Below are 19,568 nucleotides of genomic sequence, written 5' to 3'. Positions count from 1 at the left end.
TTCCCCTCCACCGCGCGCCTCATCCCTCCTCCTCCTCCTCCTCTTCCTCCTCCTCCTCCTCGACTCGACCTAGTGGTGGTGGAGGTGGTGGTGGTGGTGTCGATGGGGAAGGAGGGGGGGGAGGCTGCCACGCGCGTGCACAGAGAGGACAGCTCAAGGAGGGGGGCGGGGCAGAGAGGAAGGGGTTGGGGGGGGGACGAGCCTGCCAGGTTCCGCTCGACGATTGGTCCAAACGGTGAGGACTGACAGCGGGGATCCGTGATGGCGACTCGCGGAATTCTCCATCCCTCCGTTTACCTCACCCCCTCCCCCTGACGTTCACGCGCACTCTCTCTCTCTCTGTGTGTCTCTCTCTCTGTGTGTGTGTCTCTCTCTCTCTCACGTCACTGAACGACGTCTGAATTCGAGGACACCTTGACAGCCTCGCGCATCATCATCATCATCATGCTCATCACTTACACCGCCCCCCCCCCCACATACACACACACACACACACACACACATATACAAACACGCGCGCGCGCGCACGATGCAGGCCTACACACACATATACCCTATACTACACACACAACCAATGCCTAACCTTAATTTGACCAGGATTTACATCATTCCTCTAACCTAATCCAATAACACAATGATGATGTTGTTAGGACCCGGTTTTGGTCTCTATGAGGTCTACTGGTCCTGACAGGGTCAGTTTTTATGCCAGAAAACAATCCTAAAGAGGTAACAAATACAAGAACACACACACACACACACACACACACACACACACACACACACACACACACACACACAACACTCATCTGAATTTAGCTCTACCCATTTACTCATAAACAGTGGGGGAGCAGCTCAAATGTCCTCACTTTCCCAAAATGTCCTCACCTCCTGTGGTTATAATAAGTCAAGCCAGTCCTTATAAAGATACACGTCAAGTTTCAAACACACACACACACACACATACACACACTCACACACGCACGCACGCACGCACGCACGCACGCACGCACGCACACACACACACACACACACACACACACACACACACACACACACACACAGCCAGTTAAACCAAGTTATAACCTCATCCAAGAACAAGATAATGAGGTTATTAGGACCAGGTTTTGGTCTCCATGAGGGCTACTGACAAGGTGATTGTGCCAGAAATAGTCCTCAAAAGGTGCCCAAAACCGGCACACAAACACACACACACATGTAGTAGGCCTACGCGTACATTTATAGCTCACATTACACACGCGCGCGCACGTGCACGCGCAGACCCAGTGGACTGTTGAGAAACTGCGATGTAAGGTCGCGCCTCGTCATGAATTATGAACACTCCCCCTTGAATTTAATGAAAAGAAGTGCCTGAAAGAGACTTTTCAGATGCGCGTGGGCGCGTGGGAGCTGTCACTGGCTGTGGTGCTGAAGCTCGCGGTGCTGAAAGGACAGCTCCTCACGCGCCTACACTCACTGCTTTCCTCTGAACCCCCTTGTTACTGAACTGAGCAGATGATGGGGTTGGTGTTGGCTGTTTTGGCTCCAGCAGAAAATGGTTGTATCATTGCCTCCCTACAGGAAGTTACCCTGAAATCAGCCCATATTCTCTGTGATGGGCTATTTATAATTCTGCTGCTTTACACTACATACAACCCTGCTAAAGAGTGGGGCTTAACTGGGACCATCGTGTTCTTGTTGCTTCAAGCCCACGCTGTCACTCTGAGCCTCAGGGCGGAACATCGACTTTGCACCAAAGCCTTGTGTGTGACAGTGACAAGCGGCTGCGTAGACACACTTCACGGGAAACACACGTGTCTTTAAAAAGCTCCATCCTCAGTGTACGCTTCGTGTTCCCTCGGTGTGTATGTGTGTGTGTGTGTGTGTATCACAGTGAGGATATACCAGCGATACCAAAACAAAACATGTTGTATGAGGTCAATTTAGTTGAAAGGTCCAATGTGTAAGAATTAGTGACATCTAATGGTGAGAGTGCACATGGTTTAGACTCCTGTCTCTGACTCTTAAGCCTGCCTTCACACTGGAGGATTTTCAAACCTGACTTGATTTTAAAAATGTGGGAAAGCACAGATACTATGAACTTTGTGACCTGATTTTCAACGTTTTAATCCTAAAAGTACAGACTAGACAGGCATGTTCAAAGTCCAGCCCGCGGGCCAATAACGGCCCTCAGTCAAATGTTGAATTGAATTGATGAAGTATTATTTATGGTCCACCTGTGACAGACACATTCTGTCTATTATGTCATTATGTTATTTGACTTCAGATGTGAAAGAAAGGCAGATTTATTTTATTTGTTAACTATTTACATTGCCATTTAAAAATGATAATTGTGACAATGAAGATTAAATTATGATTAAACAGTGCATTTGTGTACAACGTTTCTATTTTGTGTTGCCATTGGCCCCCGGAAATCTTCACATTACCAAATCTGGCACCTCATTAAAAAAAAGTTTGGACTTCCCTGGACTAGCCGATTGTCATTCAAGACAAAGGACTTTCAGGGAGGAGATTTCAGGGATTTGGGATCTCACAGAAACTTGTGTGATTTAACGTGACTTCAGAATATAAACAGGCATGGACGAGGACTGTCAGTCTTGTCAGTTAATAGCTGTTTTCTGTGTGATATTTTGTGCTGAGAAACATAAAACACATAGACGTTTAACACGTACGATTTGAAGACTCTGTTGCGTCCCATGACATTAAAATCGCGTCTGTTAATCCCTCACATTCCAGGATAATTTGGCCACATAATCTGTTCATATCAGCCTAAAATCGTAAAAAAACACCCACGATTGTCGGAAAGACTGAAATCTGTACAGTTATCCTATAGTGTGGGGCTGGATTCAAGTGCTTCAAGAAGCTACTCACATACCAGCAAATAATAGTCTGTCTTCTTGGCACGTGTCCTAAAACATGAAACATACACACTCAACATGTCAGTGTAAGATGATGGCGTCTGTAAAGCCAGGTCCTCACTGAAAGTACCTCTCAGGTCTGGCAACTGACAGGACGACCTTGTCATAGAGGTCATTCATCCTGTGCTGTGTTGATTGCCTTTGCTGGAAAATTTGCATCACATGATTTGATTGACTGACACACAGAAAGTTGAACATTTATCAACTTGTGCTGCACATGACGCCTTATTTTAATATGTAAAATGATGAATTTGAGCAAACATAGTGATAGATGAAAGAGAAGCTAAAATATGATTTGTACTTTTAATTTAACTGTGCATTGATTTATATTTTATTGATTCTTTTTTTTAATGTCCCCCACTTGTTAATGAGTTTCTTTTGTGATGTATTAGTCTGATTCGTGAAGTTGGCATTATTGTTTTTGTCCGTGTTTTTAAATTCAATTCGATTAAAAAAATATTCAACTCTTATGCGACTGTGCTCGCCTTAATAGGATTTTAATATTTAACACTATTTTTGTATATTTTCTGCCATTGGTGCAACAATGGCTGAAGAAAAGAAACAAGTCTGGGCCATAACTGTCCCAGTGTGGGGGCAGCAATTAAAACGAGGCAAATAAGTGATTTGATTACTGACTTATATCAAATTTTATTTTAATAACATCATAATGACATCATCATTAGGGCCGGAATATTGCATGAAGCAATTCATAAAGGGCCTTAACCATGTTAAAGGATATTTTTGGTGAGTAGGTTACAAGTTGTTAGAATTAACGGTGCTTATAATAATAATAATAAGAAGAAGGTCATCTAACAACCTAAAATCATACATTAATAACAGCACATGTTTAAAAAGTGAATTAAAATCAAGCCCTGTAATAAAATAGTAAAATAGATTTTAATGTAATATTGTTATTAGTTACAAGTTTATAAATTGTTTTATTATTTTCAGCAAATTATGGTCCATACTGTCTCTATTTGTATTCTAAACTTGCATTATCATTGAGAGTTGTGTGGAAACCATGTTAAATAATAATAATAATAAATAAGTGTTATTTAGTGTGTACAGATACAGATAAATAAAGAAAAAGAAGACATTTTCTTGCTGGGTTTTTTTTTATACACTGATAAACACGCCTGACCAACAGAGGGCGATAAACGCAACTTCCGCTCCTGGAAACCGCTGACCAATGAGGTTCCGGGAAACTGAGAAACTGGAGGAGTGGGCGGGACTTGACCAAAGGCGAACATGGCGGCGTCCTTAGATGATGATTTCGAGTCCAACAACCAGGATTATTACTCTCTGCTGAACGTCAGGAAAGAGGTACGTTTGTTTTGTTGTGTTCGCTATGCATTGGCGAGTGTTTGTTCTTTGTTCTGTCGTGACTTCCGATCACAAAGTGACACTTACCCGGTAAATCATCACCGTTGTGTCTGAATAGAGGTTTTCTCCATCAGTAACATCAGGAGGCTGACACTCAGAACACCGGCTTCTCTGCAGAGAGACATGGACACACACATGTGTTTAAACATGTCGATTATATAAGGCGATGCAGGAAAAGTGTTTTAAAAATGAATATAAGCAAAGATACAAGGTCTGGACCTACGGACATGTTCTCCTCAGGTCACCAGGAGGGGCCTGAGCTGGACTGACCACTGTGTAATGGCTACTAAAGATTATTTTCATCTATTCATCTGTCAATTACTTGTTAGGCCCGTAAATACCAGAAAATGTTGAAACATTCTGATCAGTGTTGACCAAACCTGGAAATGATGATGTTCTCAAATGTCTTGTTTTGTCCACAAACCCAAAGATGATTCAGTTTGAATGATTTATTTGATATGGAAACCAGAAAATATCCACATTAAGAAGGTGACAAATGTGAATCGAAACTGACCAAAATAATCATTGCAGCCTTATAATGTACTATTCAAAACGTTTTAAAACATAACTAAAAAAAGTTATGCTTTTAAAACATGAACAGTTTAACCAATGAGGAATGAGGTCTTCAAATATTACATTTATTTACATAAAAAAGGCATGTTTACTGAATATATTCTTTAGCATGTATTATTTCTAACATGCAATTTCTTTTGATATATATGTTTACCTTTATATATACACTTTACTATAGACTTTACTGTCTGTGTTAATTTAACACAGCAAATTTCCTTGTGGTCGAAAGGAATATCATGTTTAATCTCCAGATATTTGCCCTTATCTTGGTATCTTATTTCAACTTATTTGATCTTATCTCACCTTATCTCAGGGTTTGTCAATCCTGGTCCTGAGGAGCCACTGCCATGCAGGGTTTAGATTAGTTTCCCTTCTTCAGCACACCTGATTCGAATAGATTGGTCATTGTGCTGAAGCAGGGAAACTAATCAAAACCCCTGCATGGCAGTGGCTCCTCAGGACTAGGATTGCTCAACACTGCCTTATCAACTTTTCTCTCAACTTATTTCATTTTATCTTATCTCAACTTATCTAATTTCAGCTTTTCTCAACGTGTCTTATCTTATCTTTCAAAACACCAGGAAACAAATCGCTCAGTCAACATTTTTTTTGCTGTAATTGTCTGCAGTATGGTTGTGGAGACCAGAGGTGAAAGGAATATGAAGTCAAGTAACAGTACTATTACTTAAATTAAACCTTACATGTATAAAATAACAGGTCTAAATCTCTACAAAATAAATGTATGAAGTAGCTCATTTAAAGTGTACACTGTGTTAAAGTTACTCTTTTTAACCTTTTTAACAGCAGGAGGGGGGGTCTCTCCTGTGTAGTGCAAGAAGTGACAGGGTGATATAAATTTAGTTCATTTTAATAGCATTAACAAAATAATACTTGTCTCTTCACAATATTTAAAACAGGTGCAATGTCACAATAAAGCCAATCAAGACTGATCTTCTTTTCTCCACCAACAAACACAAACTACAGTCACACTGCAAATATATAAATCAAAACAAGTCAAGCCTATAGCACCAGCCACACTTGAGCGAGGAAGCATGAGGCTGCTGAAGCACACGTTAAAGTTTGGTCAGGGCTAAAGGACGTGCGACTTCTCTGAATTATTAAGGGACTTCATTGTTCCCAGTGTCCCCCGTAACAGGTGGCTAGATATCACTTTTTGTTTCTGATATCCAATATCTCAACTAGGGCTGCAACAATTATTTGATTAATTGATTACTAAATCAATCATTGTCAAGTTATGTCTGTTTTCTATTTTCATAATTAATTATAATTCATTAATTGGCTTGAGTGTTTTTTCAAGCTTTGATAAACATCAACATTTTTCAACATTTTCTGCCATTTTACGGAACAAACAAGTACTCGATTAATCTTGAAAATATCCAAGAGATTAATCGATTATGAAAATAATTGTTAGTTGCAGCCCTAATCACAACCTTGAGTATTTACTTACTCCCCCAGAATTTTGATATTTTTACTGGCTTGATGAACATAAACAGCTATAAGCCACAATTTGTAGTTGCTTTCCAGTTCCAGATAACTTAAAAAGTATTGGAAGTTCTGTTTATCATAGTTTTCTGCAGTCTGGGGTTTTGAAGTGTTCATCTCAAGCTGGGTCAATTTGAAGGCTCATATATTTGTTATGTCCTGTTTCAAACGGCTCGATAATAATGCTTTATTTTATACTATATTTACTTTATTATCTACAGGGGCAGCTAAATGTCTCAGTAGATTTATTAAAAAATGATTAATTTAACTGAATAATAACTTAACTTTATTTCTACATTAGATATTTCACAGTCTGAACTGCACTGCTGTTGCTATACAAACCCCAAGCAATTTGAAAACCTTTTACAAACCAAAAAGTCAATCAATTAATCTCTAAAGCACATGGTAGATTAACCAGTAATGACAATAATTGCTGGTTGCAGTCCTGCTGGAGTGAAAGCTGACCCATCTGTAATTACAGGCTACATTAGAGGAGCTAAAGGCGTCGTATCGGAGGCTGTGTATGCTCTACCACCCTGACAAACATCGAAACCCAGAACTGAAAAGTCAAGCTCAGCAGCTTTTCAACGAGGTGCGACAAGCGTATGAAGGTAAATGGAATCCAAATGATTTGGATCAATGTTTTAATCATCATTTCATGCAAAAAGACAAATAAGTTAACAGCGACTTCTGTGTTTCTCGTCAGTGCTGAGTGATGATCACTCCAGAGCCATCTATGATCTCTTTGGGAAGAAAGGCCTTGAGGTGGAAGGCTGGGAGGTGTGTATTCCCTCCTCTTTGTTCCCCAGTCGAGTGGTTTCATCGCCACGTTGTACACATTACACCGTTAATGTATTTTCATCAACAATTATCTTGTGGTGACGATGTTGTGTAGGTGGTGGAGAGGAAGAGAACTCCAGCAGAAATCCGAGAGGAGTATGAAAGGCTGCAGAGGGAACGAGAGGAGAGGAGACTGCAGCAAAGAACCAACCCAAAGGTTTTTGTCGTTCACATCTGCATCACAGTCCTGTGTCACCATCACTTCTTTAACTGTATTTATTTGTTCAGATATAAAAAAAAAATCACAACTTAAACATCCAGTGTGTAGCATTAAGCCAGGTTTATAGGTTGAAAATTAATATACTTACCTTTCTTAAAGATTTATGAGGCTTTTTTTTGCCTTTATTAGATAGGACAGAGAAGCATGGAAGCAAAGGACCAAAGGTGTACTCGAAATAGGGTGTGTGCAGGGGCCCCAGGTCTACCAGCTAATCTATCAGGTGTCCCAGAATAAGCCTTATAGTCAAGACTTAAGTCTGCACTGTTTCTACAGTAGCATGAACAGACAAACCAGCCAGAGCCTGCATTTTGAAGTGAGAGCTTACGATGTCAACGAAGGATAATGACATCCTCTCTGGTATGTGAAGGCCAGGGGAGGGGTGGGTGGAGTTGTTCCTTCGTTTGTTGGAATCTGCAGTTTCATCACTAGTTGTCACTTATTCCTACCATAGTGGATAGTATTCACAGCAGGAAGCTAGAGTTCATTGAATAGCCACCAGGGGGAGAGAGTTCAGGTTGAATGGAAGTCTATAGACTAAGGGTCAATTCCAATTCCTATCTTAACCCTCAAGCTCAACCCTTAATTTTAACTGGCCTCAAAACCAAGTGTTGAGGGTTATTTTGTCACTTAGAAATGGGACACTTAAATGCAGATACGTCTTCAGACTGTGGGGGGCAGAATAACGCGAAAGCTGCGTCCAGTCTGTCAACTCCAAAAAAGAATAAGAAGAACACATTTACGTCACGATTTATTAAGATCCGTTTGTCAGTCAAGTTATTAGGTTGTCAGTTAGTTATAAGTTGATACTCATACAAATACCACAACCACGGACATATTCAGCTGACAGTTACCACACACCACGGCTTATTGAAAAGTAAACCATAGCAAACGATCGCTTGTGCGCACCGACCGGCTATTGACAAAAGATCGTAAAATAAAAATAAATGTTACGCAACAATGACGTAAGTAATCCATAATATGGGCCTAAACTTAGATAATACAATGGTTTTCATCAATTTTATATCTCTATTAACAAAGGAAATACTTAATTTGTAGCATACTTATTTCGCTGCTTTCGGCAAAGCATTCTGGGTAGCCCTTGCTCCCAAGGGTGGTCTCGGAAAATCTCAATATTGAGGGCGATACAGCCCTTAAACTTCTTAATTTTTCTGAGAATCGGGACAGCACTTGCACTAGAGGGAGCGCGCATTTTTGAGATTGAGGGTTAAGATTGAGGGTTAAGCAAGGAATTGGAATTCACCCCAAGTCTAAAACATGCCTACTATTTCAACATGATTTATAACATCGCTAAACATTTTCCTGCAGAATAAATGGTCTCAATAGGTAGTTTCAGGACCTTCAATAGAACGTGATGTGAACAGTGTGACTGACAGCTGATATCGTCCAATATCCAAGGTTACATCTGTGAACATCCAAAAACTGCAATGGCGCTGGTCAGATTGCAAATTCTGAGGCTTTACAATGGGAGTTAGTTTTGTAACTGGAAGACAGCGTCCGTGGTAGTAGCGGTAAAAGTAGAAGTAAAAATAGAAGTAGCAGTAGTGGTGGTTGTAGTAGTGGTAGTGGTGATGGTAGTAGTAGTAGTAGCAGTATATACAGTAAGAACTGTTATTATTCTATTAATTTCTCAACTTAATTTACCACATCATGCCCCACACCTTATTCCTTCTCTCTTAATTCATTCTTTTAATCTCTTTGCATCATTCCCACATCTTTCAGGGCACCATCAGTGTCGGTGTGGATGCAACAGACCTGTTTGACCGCTACGATGAGGACTTTGAAGAGTTGCCAGGAGGAGGCTTTCCTCATATTGAGATCAATAAGATGCACATTTCTCAGTCCATCGAGGTACAGCAGAACACACTGGCTCAGCATCTGCCTTCCACACAACTACATGCTGTTCCTGAGCCAGAATCACTGTTGTGTTTGTCTTTTATCTGACACCGGTTTGTCTTCCTTGCTTCAGGCTCCTCTGACAAACTCTGACACAGCCGTGCTGTCTGGTTCACTCTCCACACACAATGGAACTGGAGGGGGCAACATTAACATGACCGTTCGAAGGGTTACATCAGCAAAGGGCTGGGGAGAGGTAAATGCTGTGTTTTCGATACTGTCTTTTGCTTTTGCCCACACAGAAAGTGGAAAAGGGCTTTTGTATGACCTGCACACGTCTTGAATAAACCTGGGTTAATAGATCTTCTTCTCAGCAGATATTTTTTTTGGATATGAACTAGAAGGTTCCACTCCAGGTTTAAGAAAACCAGGGTTGTGCTTTTGTTCAACTGTAAGATTAGGTCACATATTTCGTGCATGTCCAAACCGGAATGAGGCCCTGCAGCAGATCTAGGACATGCTGATATATCATATCTCTCGGCTGGCCTGGGAACTCTTGGTGCCCCCCCGGGAAAGCTGCTTGAGACGAATGTAGAGACCGCTGTCCCCGCGACCCTGTTCTGGATAAGCAACAGAAAACAGAAAAGTCAGGACAGCACTGCATTTGTCTCTGCAGGTGGAGTTTGGTGCAGGAGATATACTGGGGCCACTCATCGGGTTAAAGGTGTTTCGCAACGTTACTCCGCGGTGGTAAGGTCCAACTGTTTGACATTTGAAACAAAAATACACCCTGTATTTAAACACAATGCTCTCCTCTCGACTTTAGTCTCGTTTTAATCCCGCTCGTCATTTCCTGCACAGTTTCATGACGGCCCAGTGTGGTTTGCAGTTCTCTCCTCGAGGTCTGCGTCCCACCTGCTCTCTGATGACGGCGCGACACCTGGACCAGAACACCATGGGTTACCTCCAGTGGCGCTGGGGGCCCAATAGCGCCATGACCACCAGCCTGGTCCGAGACACAAAGAGCAGCCACTTTACTTTGTCTCTGCAGGTACACACAAACACTTTCACCAGGAAATGTTGACAGGGATGCATACACGCTGCTACTGGCTGTCTCTTTATGATGAATACACTCTGTACTAGTACTGAAAATAGCTGTACCTAACCTTGTGTGCTTCTGTTGTTGTTGTTTTTCTTTTTCTTTTACACAATATATGCATCTGTTGGACTCCAGCTGGGTGTGGCTCACTCCTATATGATGATGAGTTACCAGTACAAGTTCCAGGATGAAGACCAGACTAAAGTTAAAGGCTCTGTCAAGTATGTCTGTCTGTTGGAAAAAGGACTTATTTTTAAACCAGCTGGTTTTAAGAGAGATGAGAGATTAACCTCACCAGCCACTGTATTAGGTGCATTTTAATGCAAATATCTTATCAGCCAATCATAAGGCAGCAACTCAGTGCATTTAGGCACGTTAACACAGTGAAGACAACCTGCTGAAGTTCAAACTGAGCATCAGTACGAAGAAGAAAAGAGATTTAAGTGACTTTGAATGTTTTGCAGAGAAAGAGAGGCACTGTATTTCAGAAACTGTTGATCTGAATGAGATTTGGAAACCCAACCCTCTTGAGAGAATGGTCAGGAAATTATCAAATATCCAGTGAGCAGCAGTTTTGGAGGGAAAATCACATTTGTGATCATAGTAGGCTGGTCACTGCATCAGTTACTGTTTTGACCACAAGTTTTTCTATGTGGAGTTTGTATTTTTCTCCAATCCAACGTAGAGCAATCCTGCAGAGAAGAACAACCATTCACTCTCACATCTACAATTTCAATTTAGAGTGTCCAATTAGCACCTGGAGAAATCAGAAAGGCTCTTAGTTATACCAGGACTTTCTCTATATGACCCACTTTCTATATTGGCTATTCAAATGATCACTTTAAAAGCCAAACATTACTGAATTGAGTCTCTTCAGTCATAAAACTGACTGGTTTCCACAGATGGGGAAATAGTAATGACAGGACATAAGCAGCTTATGAAAATCCGTACGCAGCTACATAACATGGTGGAAATGTATAAAAGTAAGTCATCTCAAAGCTATAAAACACCCAATGCAATTTAAGTTGTTCAAAGTGCCATTGGAAACACATTTGGGCCCCAAACATTTTTAATCCACTTGTATTGACTGTTTAATTTACTCTGTCCCACTCTGCCTGTGTTATTGTCTTCAGTAATTGCTCAGCTCCATCTCTTCACCTCTGTGTCCCTGTCGCTCCAGGACAGGCTGGTTCGGTACTGTGGTGGAGTACGGAGCAGAGAGGAGGATCAGCAGACACAGTGTCCTGTCAGCCACCGTCAGCGTCGGCGTCCCACAGGGAGTCACGCTCAAGATCAAGTACTGACCAGCCCCCACATATGATCTCGGTCTCAATCTGTGTCCCACTGATTATCTCATGCATGTGCGATTCTCTGCCCGCTGGTGTTTCCATGCAGGTTGGCGCGCGCCAATCAAACGTACCTGTTTCCAGTCCACCTGACGGATCAGCTGCTGCCGAGTGCTGTCTTCTACGCTACAGCAGGACCGCTCCTGGTCTACGTGGCCGTCCACAGACTGATTATCTTACCGTTCACAAAAGCACAGAAGAAGCAGTGAGTACAACTCAGAGACCATGGGCCAATTCCAATTCCTATCTTAACCCTCAATCTTAACCCTCAAGCTCAACCCTTATCTTAACTGGCCCTCAAAACCAAGTGTTGAGGGTTATTTTGTCACTTAGAAATGGGACACCCCTTAAATGCAGATACGTCTTCAGACTGTGGGGGGCAGAATAACGCGATTGCTTCGTCCAGTCTGTCAACTCCAAAAAAGAAGAAGAAGAACACATTTACGTCACGATTATTTATTTATTATTTTATTTCAGTCAAGTTATTATGTTGTCAGTTAGTTATAAGATGATACTCATACAAATACCACAACCACGGACATATTCAGCTGACAGTTACCACACACCACGGCTTATTGAAGCAAACGATTGCGTGTCTGCACCGGCCGGCTATTGACAAAAGATCGTAAAATAAAAAAAAATGTTACGCAACAATGACGTCAGTAATCCATAATATGGGCCTAAACTAAGATAATACAATGGTTTTCATAATTGTTATATCTCTATTAACAAAGAAAATACTTAATTTGTAGCGCACTCGCTTCGCTGCTTTCGACGCTATCTTTCTTATGTGAAAACACACAATGCATTCTGGGTAGCCCTAGCTCCCAAGGGTGGTCTCAGAAAATCTCAATATTGAGGGCGATACAGCCCTTAAACTTGGCCTCAACTTAATTTTTCTGAGAATCGGGACAGCACTTGCACTAGCGGGAGCGCTCATTTTTGAGATTGAGGGTTAAGATTGAGGGTTAAGCAAGGAATTGGAATTGCACCCCATGTGTCGTTCTTTGTCGTTTATGTTCCTCTTAATTGGAACATAATTGACTAAACTGATGTCTATTAAAAGGGTCATATTATACCCTATTTCTCCAAGTAGTTCCCTGGTGTTCTAAAGAACATGTCTGTGACATGCTTTGATCAAAATACCATAAGGATGAAGCACCACAGCAGTACAATCACCCTGCCAAAACAGCCCTGTTCAGAACGCTCTGTTTAGTTGTATCTCTTTAGGTCCACCATAGAGGTCCCCCCTAAAAAAAGTAAAATGAAACTTAAGGGACAGGAAATTACATCAGCCACAGTGGCTACTGGGAGCTAACAACAGTTAGCATTTGGAAAAGGGATCATTTGCAGGCTCTAGCAGGCACAATTGCGTCATATATAACATGTATCCACTGGACAGATAAATCCTCTGCGGCTGTAAGTTTGTGTAGAACTCTGTGCTGCACTGTGGAGCCAAGAATATAACTTTTCTTGGACTTTGTGGACTTCCGGTTTTCAGATACCGTTGCCCTCACCAGCACTCCCGTGTGTTTTACGGACAAATCGGAGCTCCACGAGATGACAATTCCAGGAATTTAGCGCATTGTGGCGTCCAGAGTCTTAAATATAAGGATTTAAATGATTAAAAAGTTCATTTTGCATAATATGGGACCTTTAAAGTAGACCTGAATCTAGTTATTGAGACCATTAAATCTTCAGAAGTAGAATAATTTTCCATTCAAACTGACTTTGTTGGTATCACCCCCTGGTGTCTATATAGTAAATTCTTACATCCTGGTTAGACCCACCCTTCGAACTTTGAAGATTATGTCCACTTTTGACCACAGTCTATGTTACAGTTCCTCCCTCAGCATCTCACCTTGTCAGAGTAGTAGACTCCCAGTCTTTGTACTGGGCTAGTTTTCATAATCATTTACCGCTGTTCTGATTGGAGTTAAAGGAGTTAATGTAACTGGGGCCATTAGCTTTCAAAACAGACAACAAAAATCAAAATGTAGGACTGTGTTGCTTCCTCCTCCTCAAAATCAAAACTCTCTTTGGTTTTCCAGACAGTTTCTGAAACACAGAAACAAGGAAGTACATTTAAATCATGGTTCTGCACGTTGGTCATGCACATTCATCCTTCATTAGTTTTATTTGCATAAATATTGAGCTTATTTGGTTAATTTTAATGTGTTCAATGTTTCCCAAAAGTTCTATATGGGGAACCACTTTTTAAACAGACCTACATTACAATATAAATCACCACAAGAGCAAATTTGTGCATGATTTAGTGACACATTTACAGCCATATTTGCAACACCTAATAAGATGTTTGTACACATGAATATTGGCTAAAAGCTGATTTGTTTGACTAACTGTATGCATTCATGGTTCAATACTTCATTTGAACACATTTCCTTTATCTCTGAAAACACATCATGGTCATTTTATTATGTAACACAATACATTTCTTACATAACGTTCCTTTTTTCTAGTGATTTACTTTCCCTTACCAAGTAGCAATTTCTCCCTAATCTTCCCCCGTCGATTAGGGCAGACACTCAGCTTTTAATTTGAGTGTGTTCTTAATACTTAGAGGAGTTTTGTTCGTGTCTCTAATGAATCCCTGAATGCGGGTGAATGGTTGATATCTGCTTTATCTGTCTCCGTGATTCTCAGAGAGCTGGAGCTGCAGAAGAAGAGCTCGGCCACAGACATCGCCAAGAAGAAGCAGGAGGCCGAGTCGACTGTGAGCACACACACACACACACACACACACACACACACACACACACACACACACACACACACACACACACACACACACACACACACACACACACACACACACACACACACACACACACACACACACACACACACACACACAGAGTAATTCAGAGTGCAAGTGTGTATGTGAGCTGTCATTGTTTCAAGGCTCAGCTCTCCTCATCTTGTCTGAAAACCCCTCTCCTCCCCGATCCTATTCTATTTCAATTTCCTCCTCCTCCTCCGTCTCCCTGGGCTCCTCTGCAGGTTGTGCTGATGCAGGAGTCTGTGAGGAGAATCATAGAAGCAGAAGAATCCAAGATGGGTGAGCGAAAACACACACACACACACACACACACACACACTACACTACCTTGTTTTTATATCTTAGTGAGGACACACACCATAGACATAATACATTCCCTAGCTCCTTATCTGAACCATAAGTCGCTAACCGTAACCCTAAAACCAATCTTAACCCTGAAATTGCTTTTAAAGCTGTGGGGTTAAAATGTCCCCACAAAGATAGGTTTGGGCACAGATGTAATGCATTCCCTAGAGTCCTATCCTAACTTTTACTAACTAACTATATCCTAACTCTTAACTCAACTCTAACCTTAAGTCTAAAACTATGTCTTCTTCCTTAAAAAGCCCCTGCGAGGACCAGCTAATATGTCCTCGTACTGTCAGATTGTCCTCACAAAGACAGGTTTCAATCACACTCGCAGCCGATTACAGACACACACAGACAGACTTCTTTTTATAGCTTAGTGAGGACACACCATAGACATAATGCATTACCTAGCCCCTAACCTTAACCATCACAAATAAGTATCTGACCTTAACCTTAAAACCATGTCTTAACCCTGAAGAAGCCCTTTAATGTTTTTGGGACTAGACAAATGTCCCCCTAAAAGATAGGTTTGTATGATTTTTGGTCCCCACAAAGATTTAAAAACATGTATACCCACACACAAACTTTTTTTTATGTCTTAGTGAGGACACACCATAGAAATAATACATTCCCTAGCCCCTTACCCTAACCCGAACCATCACAAATAAGCGCCTCACCCTAACCCTAAAACCAGGTCTTAACCTTGAAAAGGACGTTTAACGTCATGGGGACCAGACAAAATGTCACCACAAGGTTAAAATGTCCCTGCAAAGAAAGGTTTGTACATTTTTGTTGGTCCCCACAAAGATATAAAAACATGTACACACACACAAGCACTCGTAGTGAGGACACAGATATAATTGCATTCCCTCGACCCTCATCCTAACTTTATCCTAACTAACTCATATTGTCCTCACAAAGACAGGTTTTTATCAAAAATTGCACTCACAGTCTACTACAGACACACACACACACACACACTCTCGCCCACAGACATTACACCAGGGTGAGAAACTGAGAATCTTTTTAATTTGCAGCCAGTGAGAACTTGGTAGAAATCCAAAAATGTAATTTCAACACATTTCTCATAGTTGCTGTCAACAGCGTTATAATGTACTGTAAACTGTAGCTTCAGAATTCTGTTTAGCTAAGTCTAACTCCACATCATCCTCCACATCATCCGCCACCGCGCAAGAGATAATGATGCAGCTCATCTCCATGCTCTAGTGTTTACAGGAGCCATGCTCGTTCTGTGCACTCTTGCATAAATCAAAACTGTGACATCGGTGTGCTAATGGATTTCATGTGATATTAATGTAGAGGGAGCTTGTGAGTATTTGAGGAGACAGATATCGTGTTGTTTATCTCACACCAACACAGTCGCAGGTAGCGATGAGACACTCGCAGTGAGCTGATCACGGTGAATCTTCAGGATTGGGATAATTGTGTGAATGTTGAAAATCCTAAATATTTCATGTGGGTGACTTGAAAATGCTTGTTACAGATCTATTTTGAAGTACCACAAGGGGGAGCTTGAATCTTTACAGTCATTTTATGACCTCATGAGCTATAACCATGGTTCTCAAACTGTGGTACAAGTACCACCAATGGTACGCGAGCTTCATCTGGTGGTACTTGGAGTAAAATCCGATTAGAGTCACCTTATCACTCGCTCCATCTTAACCTAATTTCACTATACCAGTTTTTAAGTATGAAACTCAGGTGATTTTTATTGTTGTTGATGTCAGGAATCGGGCGAATTTAAGTCTACATCATGAGTATCCTGACCAAAATAATTGCAATTAAAGATATTATTGCAATTAACAGAATTTTTTTTTTTTAATTTATATATTTTTTTTAGATTCTTGGTAGACAGACTGAAGAGAACATCTTTGTTTCTCACAGATATGCACACATATCACACAGTAATCATTTTAAATGTGCTTTTCTAATGAAAATAGTCATGGGAAAGATCATCATCCTGATATCGTGAATCAATTCCTGTCAAAAAAAATCACAATTAGATATTTGTTCAAAGTCGTTCAGCCCTATCAGTAACTAGATTATCTTTTTCCTCCATGTTTGTAAGCTATCAGACGATAAATCTTTTAAAGGTTACGGACACCAGCTAAAATAAATGTAGACTACTAAAATAATTCTTCCACGTCTTCTGTGCACAAATAAAAATACTACTTTAAAGCATATGTTTTAGAAATTATCACAGGAAATGAAAGGTGATATTCATACCGTGCCACACCCAGTAAGTAACAGGACTGCTTTTGTCGGAAGTTTGAAATTGACATGTGTGTTGTAAGTGGACAATGCTTTTACAAACGTATTAAAAATGTTTTTTCACCGTCTAGGCTTGATCATTCTGAACGCCTGGTATGGAAAGTTTGTGTCAGACACCAGTCAGAAGCAGGAGAAAGCAAAGGTGATCGATGTCACTGTTCCTCTGCAGTGTCTGGTCAAAGACTCCAAACTCATCCTCACAGAAGCCTCCAAGGTTTGTTCACTGTGTGTGTGTGTGTGTGTGTGTGTGTGTGTGTGTGTGTGTGTGTGTGTGTGTGTGTGTGTGTGTGTGTGTGTGTGTGTGTGTGTGTGTGTGTGTGTGTGTGTGTGTGTGTGTGTGTGTGACTGTGTGGGTGTGACTGTGTGGGTGTGACTGTGACTGTATGTGACCAGCATTAAATGATTCTTGAGCTGTTGGACAACGACAAAAATGTTCGAATCATGCTCAGAGTTTTGAAAAATCATGTAATAATGAGAAAAGTTTCAAAACAACTTTTACTATTTGATCATGATTTACTGTGTTTTATGTTCTTTGGTCAAACCTGGTCAAGTTGATTCACTAATTATAATAATACTTAGTGTTATAACTTGATATTTTATATTATTATGACATATTATTATAACTGCTTTCACCATGGCCCAAAACATGGATATGCCACTTTTGAGATTCCTACGAAATTGCCGTGTACCAGATTATAATTTCCTCATCGTATCCATTCTCCACACACCATTTTCGAATTATTTTTTAGATATTTTTGGGGAGTTTTTTTTTTTATTAGATAAAATCACTGCGTTTCACATGCTGCGTGTCAGTTGTCCAGCACTACAGAATTTTCCTTTTAATTTTTAATCCTTTTAATTCGTATTAAAGTAAAAAAAAAAAAAAAGATTAATCATGTTATTCAAGAGGCTTTATTGTTAATTCTGCTGTATGTACACAGTACATACATAGGATTGAAATGTGTAGAAAAATATGAACTCGAACAAAAATATACAGCAAATCAAAACTTCAAAATGTACAGTATTTAGAATATACAAATAACTTGTGTTTAAATGTATTTATAATAGTAGTGCAAGAAATAAAGCAGCATGTGTTGTTGAGGGATGAGGTTCACAGTCTTCAATACAAGTGCACAGTCGTAACATGAAATGTTTGACATATGTTCATTAAATGAACTCATAACATGAAACATCATGTTTTATGATGAGATGATTTATCATGTTGTCGGCTTATGATGTGTTCAATGATCTCATAGTTTAGATCACAGTTTATAATGAATCAATAATCAATTAATCTGATTATTGAGTACTTGTTTGGTCCAAAAGTTTGAACGTGTTTCTCAAACCTGGACATGATGATTGTCTTGTTTTTGTCCACGAAACGAAAATGATTCAGTTTGAATGATTTCTTTGTGATATGGAGCAAAGAAACCAGAAAATATTCACATTTGAGAAGCTTAAAAATCAGAAAGCTTCAAAATCAAATAAATTGATTGATTGATTGATTGATTAATTGATTAATTGATTAATTGATTAATTGATTATCACATTAGTGGACATTTTAGTAATTGGATTCACGTTGTTAACGTGATAGAGATTCTTTTTAATTTTTCTGGCGAGGCAAACAAAAAGCTTCTGTGAACAAAAACCACAAAAAGCTACAAAGCCGTCGTTGCATCACGATCTGAGACGAATATCCGTGTTCAAAAAGCCTTTAGTGAGAACTGCATCACCAAAGGAGCTATTTTGTGAAGTAGTTGTAGTGAAAACATTAAATAAGCTTTAACCACTGTTTAAACAAAACATTTTAGTTATAGTTATAGAGAGGATGGACAAAATGGTGGACTGGAATAACAGGATTTTGTTCAGTGAGTCTTTCAAATGTTTCCTTTTCTCTCTTTTGTTTGCTGTGTTTTGTTGTTTTGAGCGTTTCTCTTTGACGTTGTTTTGAATGGTAGAGTTTTTTTTTAAAAAAGGAGAGGACGGACTAGAAAAGTCCTTGACTTCATCCAACACCATTTTGCACCTTGAATTCTCCAACTGAACTAAAGACAATGTGCCTTATTGCATATGAATGTGTCCTCTGTGTGCAGGCAGGGTTGCCAGGCTTCTTCGACCCATGTGTAGGAGAGGAAAAGAGTCTAAAATTACTGTACCAGTTCAGAGGTGTGATGCACCAGGTCATCTCTGCAGACACTGAGCCTCTACGGATACCCAAGCAATGTGAGTGCACATCCACTGAACCTTTACATCCCAGTGTTCTTATTGTCCTGTAGCTGACACAGACTTTATTTAAGAATGGACTTCTGGTTGTAAATGTGAAGCCCAGGATGGAAGGAGCAGTTAGCCACCAGGGGGCGATACTGCTACTTGC

General features: G+C 40.3%; 1 protein-coding gene across 1 annotated transcript; it reads left to right on the top strand.

Moving 5' to 3' along the window:
• Positions 1-4,154: 4,154 nt before the first annotated feature.
• LOC310929231 (dnaJ homolog subfamily C member 11-like) lies at positions 4,155-19,490 on the top strand (the record flags this gene model as incomplete). Its single annotated transcript, XM_083891952.1, has 16 exons — positions 4,155-4,259; positions 6,877-7,006; positions 7,102-7,175; positions 7,291-7,392; positions 9,196-9,324; positions 9,443-9,565; positions 9,986-10,059; positions 10,171-10,360; positions 10,544-10,629; positions 11,589-11,705; positions 11,804-11,959; positions 14,419-14,488; positions 14,776-14,833; positions 17,266-17,408; positions 19,288-19,417; positions 19,471-19,490. The coding sequence occupies exons 1-16, from the start codon at positions 4,185-4,187 to the stop codon at positions 19,488-19,490; spliced, it is 1,677 nt and encodes a 558-aa protein (XP_083748078.1). The 5' UTR covers positions 4,155-4,184.
• Between the last annotated feature and the right edge of the window lie 78 nt (positions 19,491-19,568).

Source organism: Microchirus variegatus (genome assembly GCF_963457635.1).
Source record: "Microchirus variegatus genome assembly, chromosome: 7".
Classification (NCBI taxonomy): Eukaryota; Metazoa; Chordata; class Actinopteri; order Pleuronectiformes; family Soleidae; genus Microchirus; species Microchirus variegatus.
Note: the sequence above shows the minus strand (reverse complement) of the source record. Positions and strands in the feature narration are given on the sequence as shown.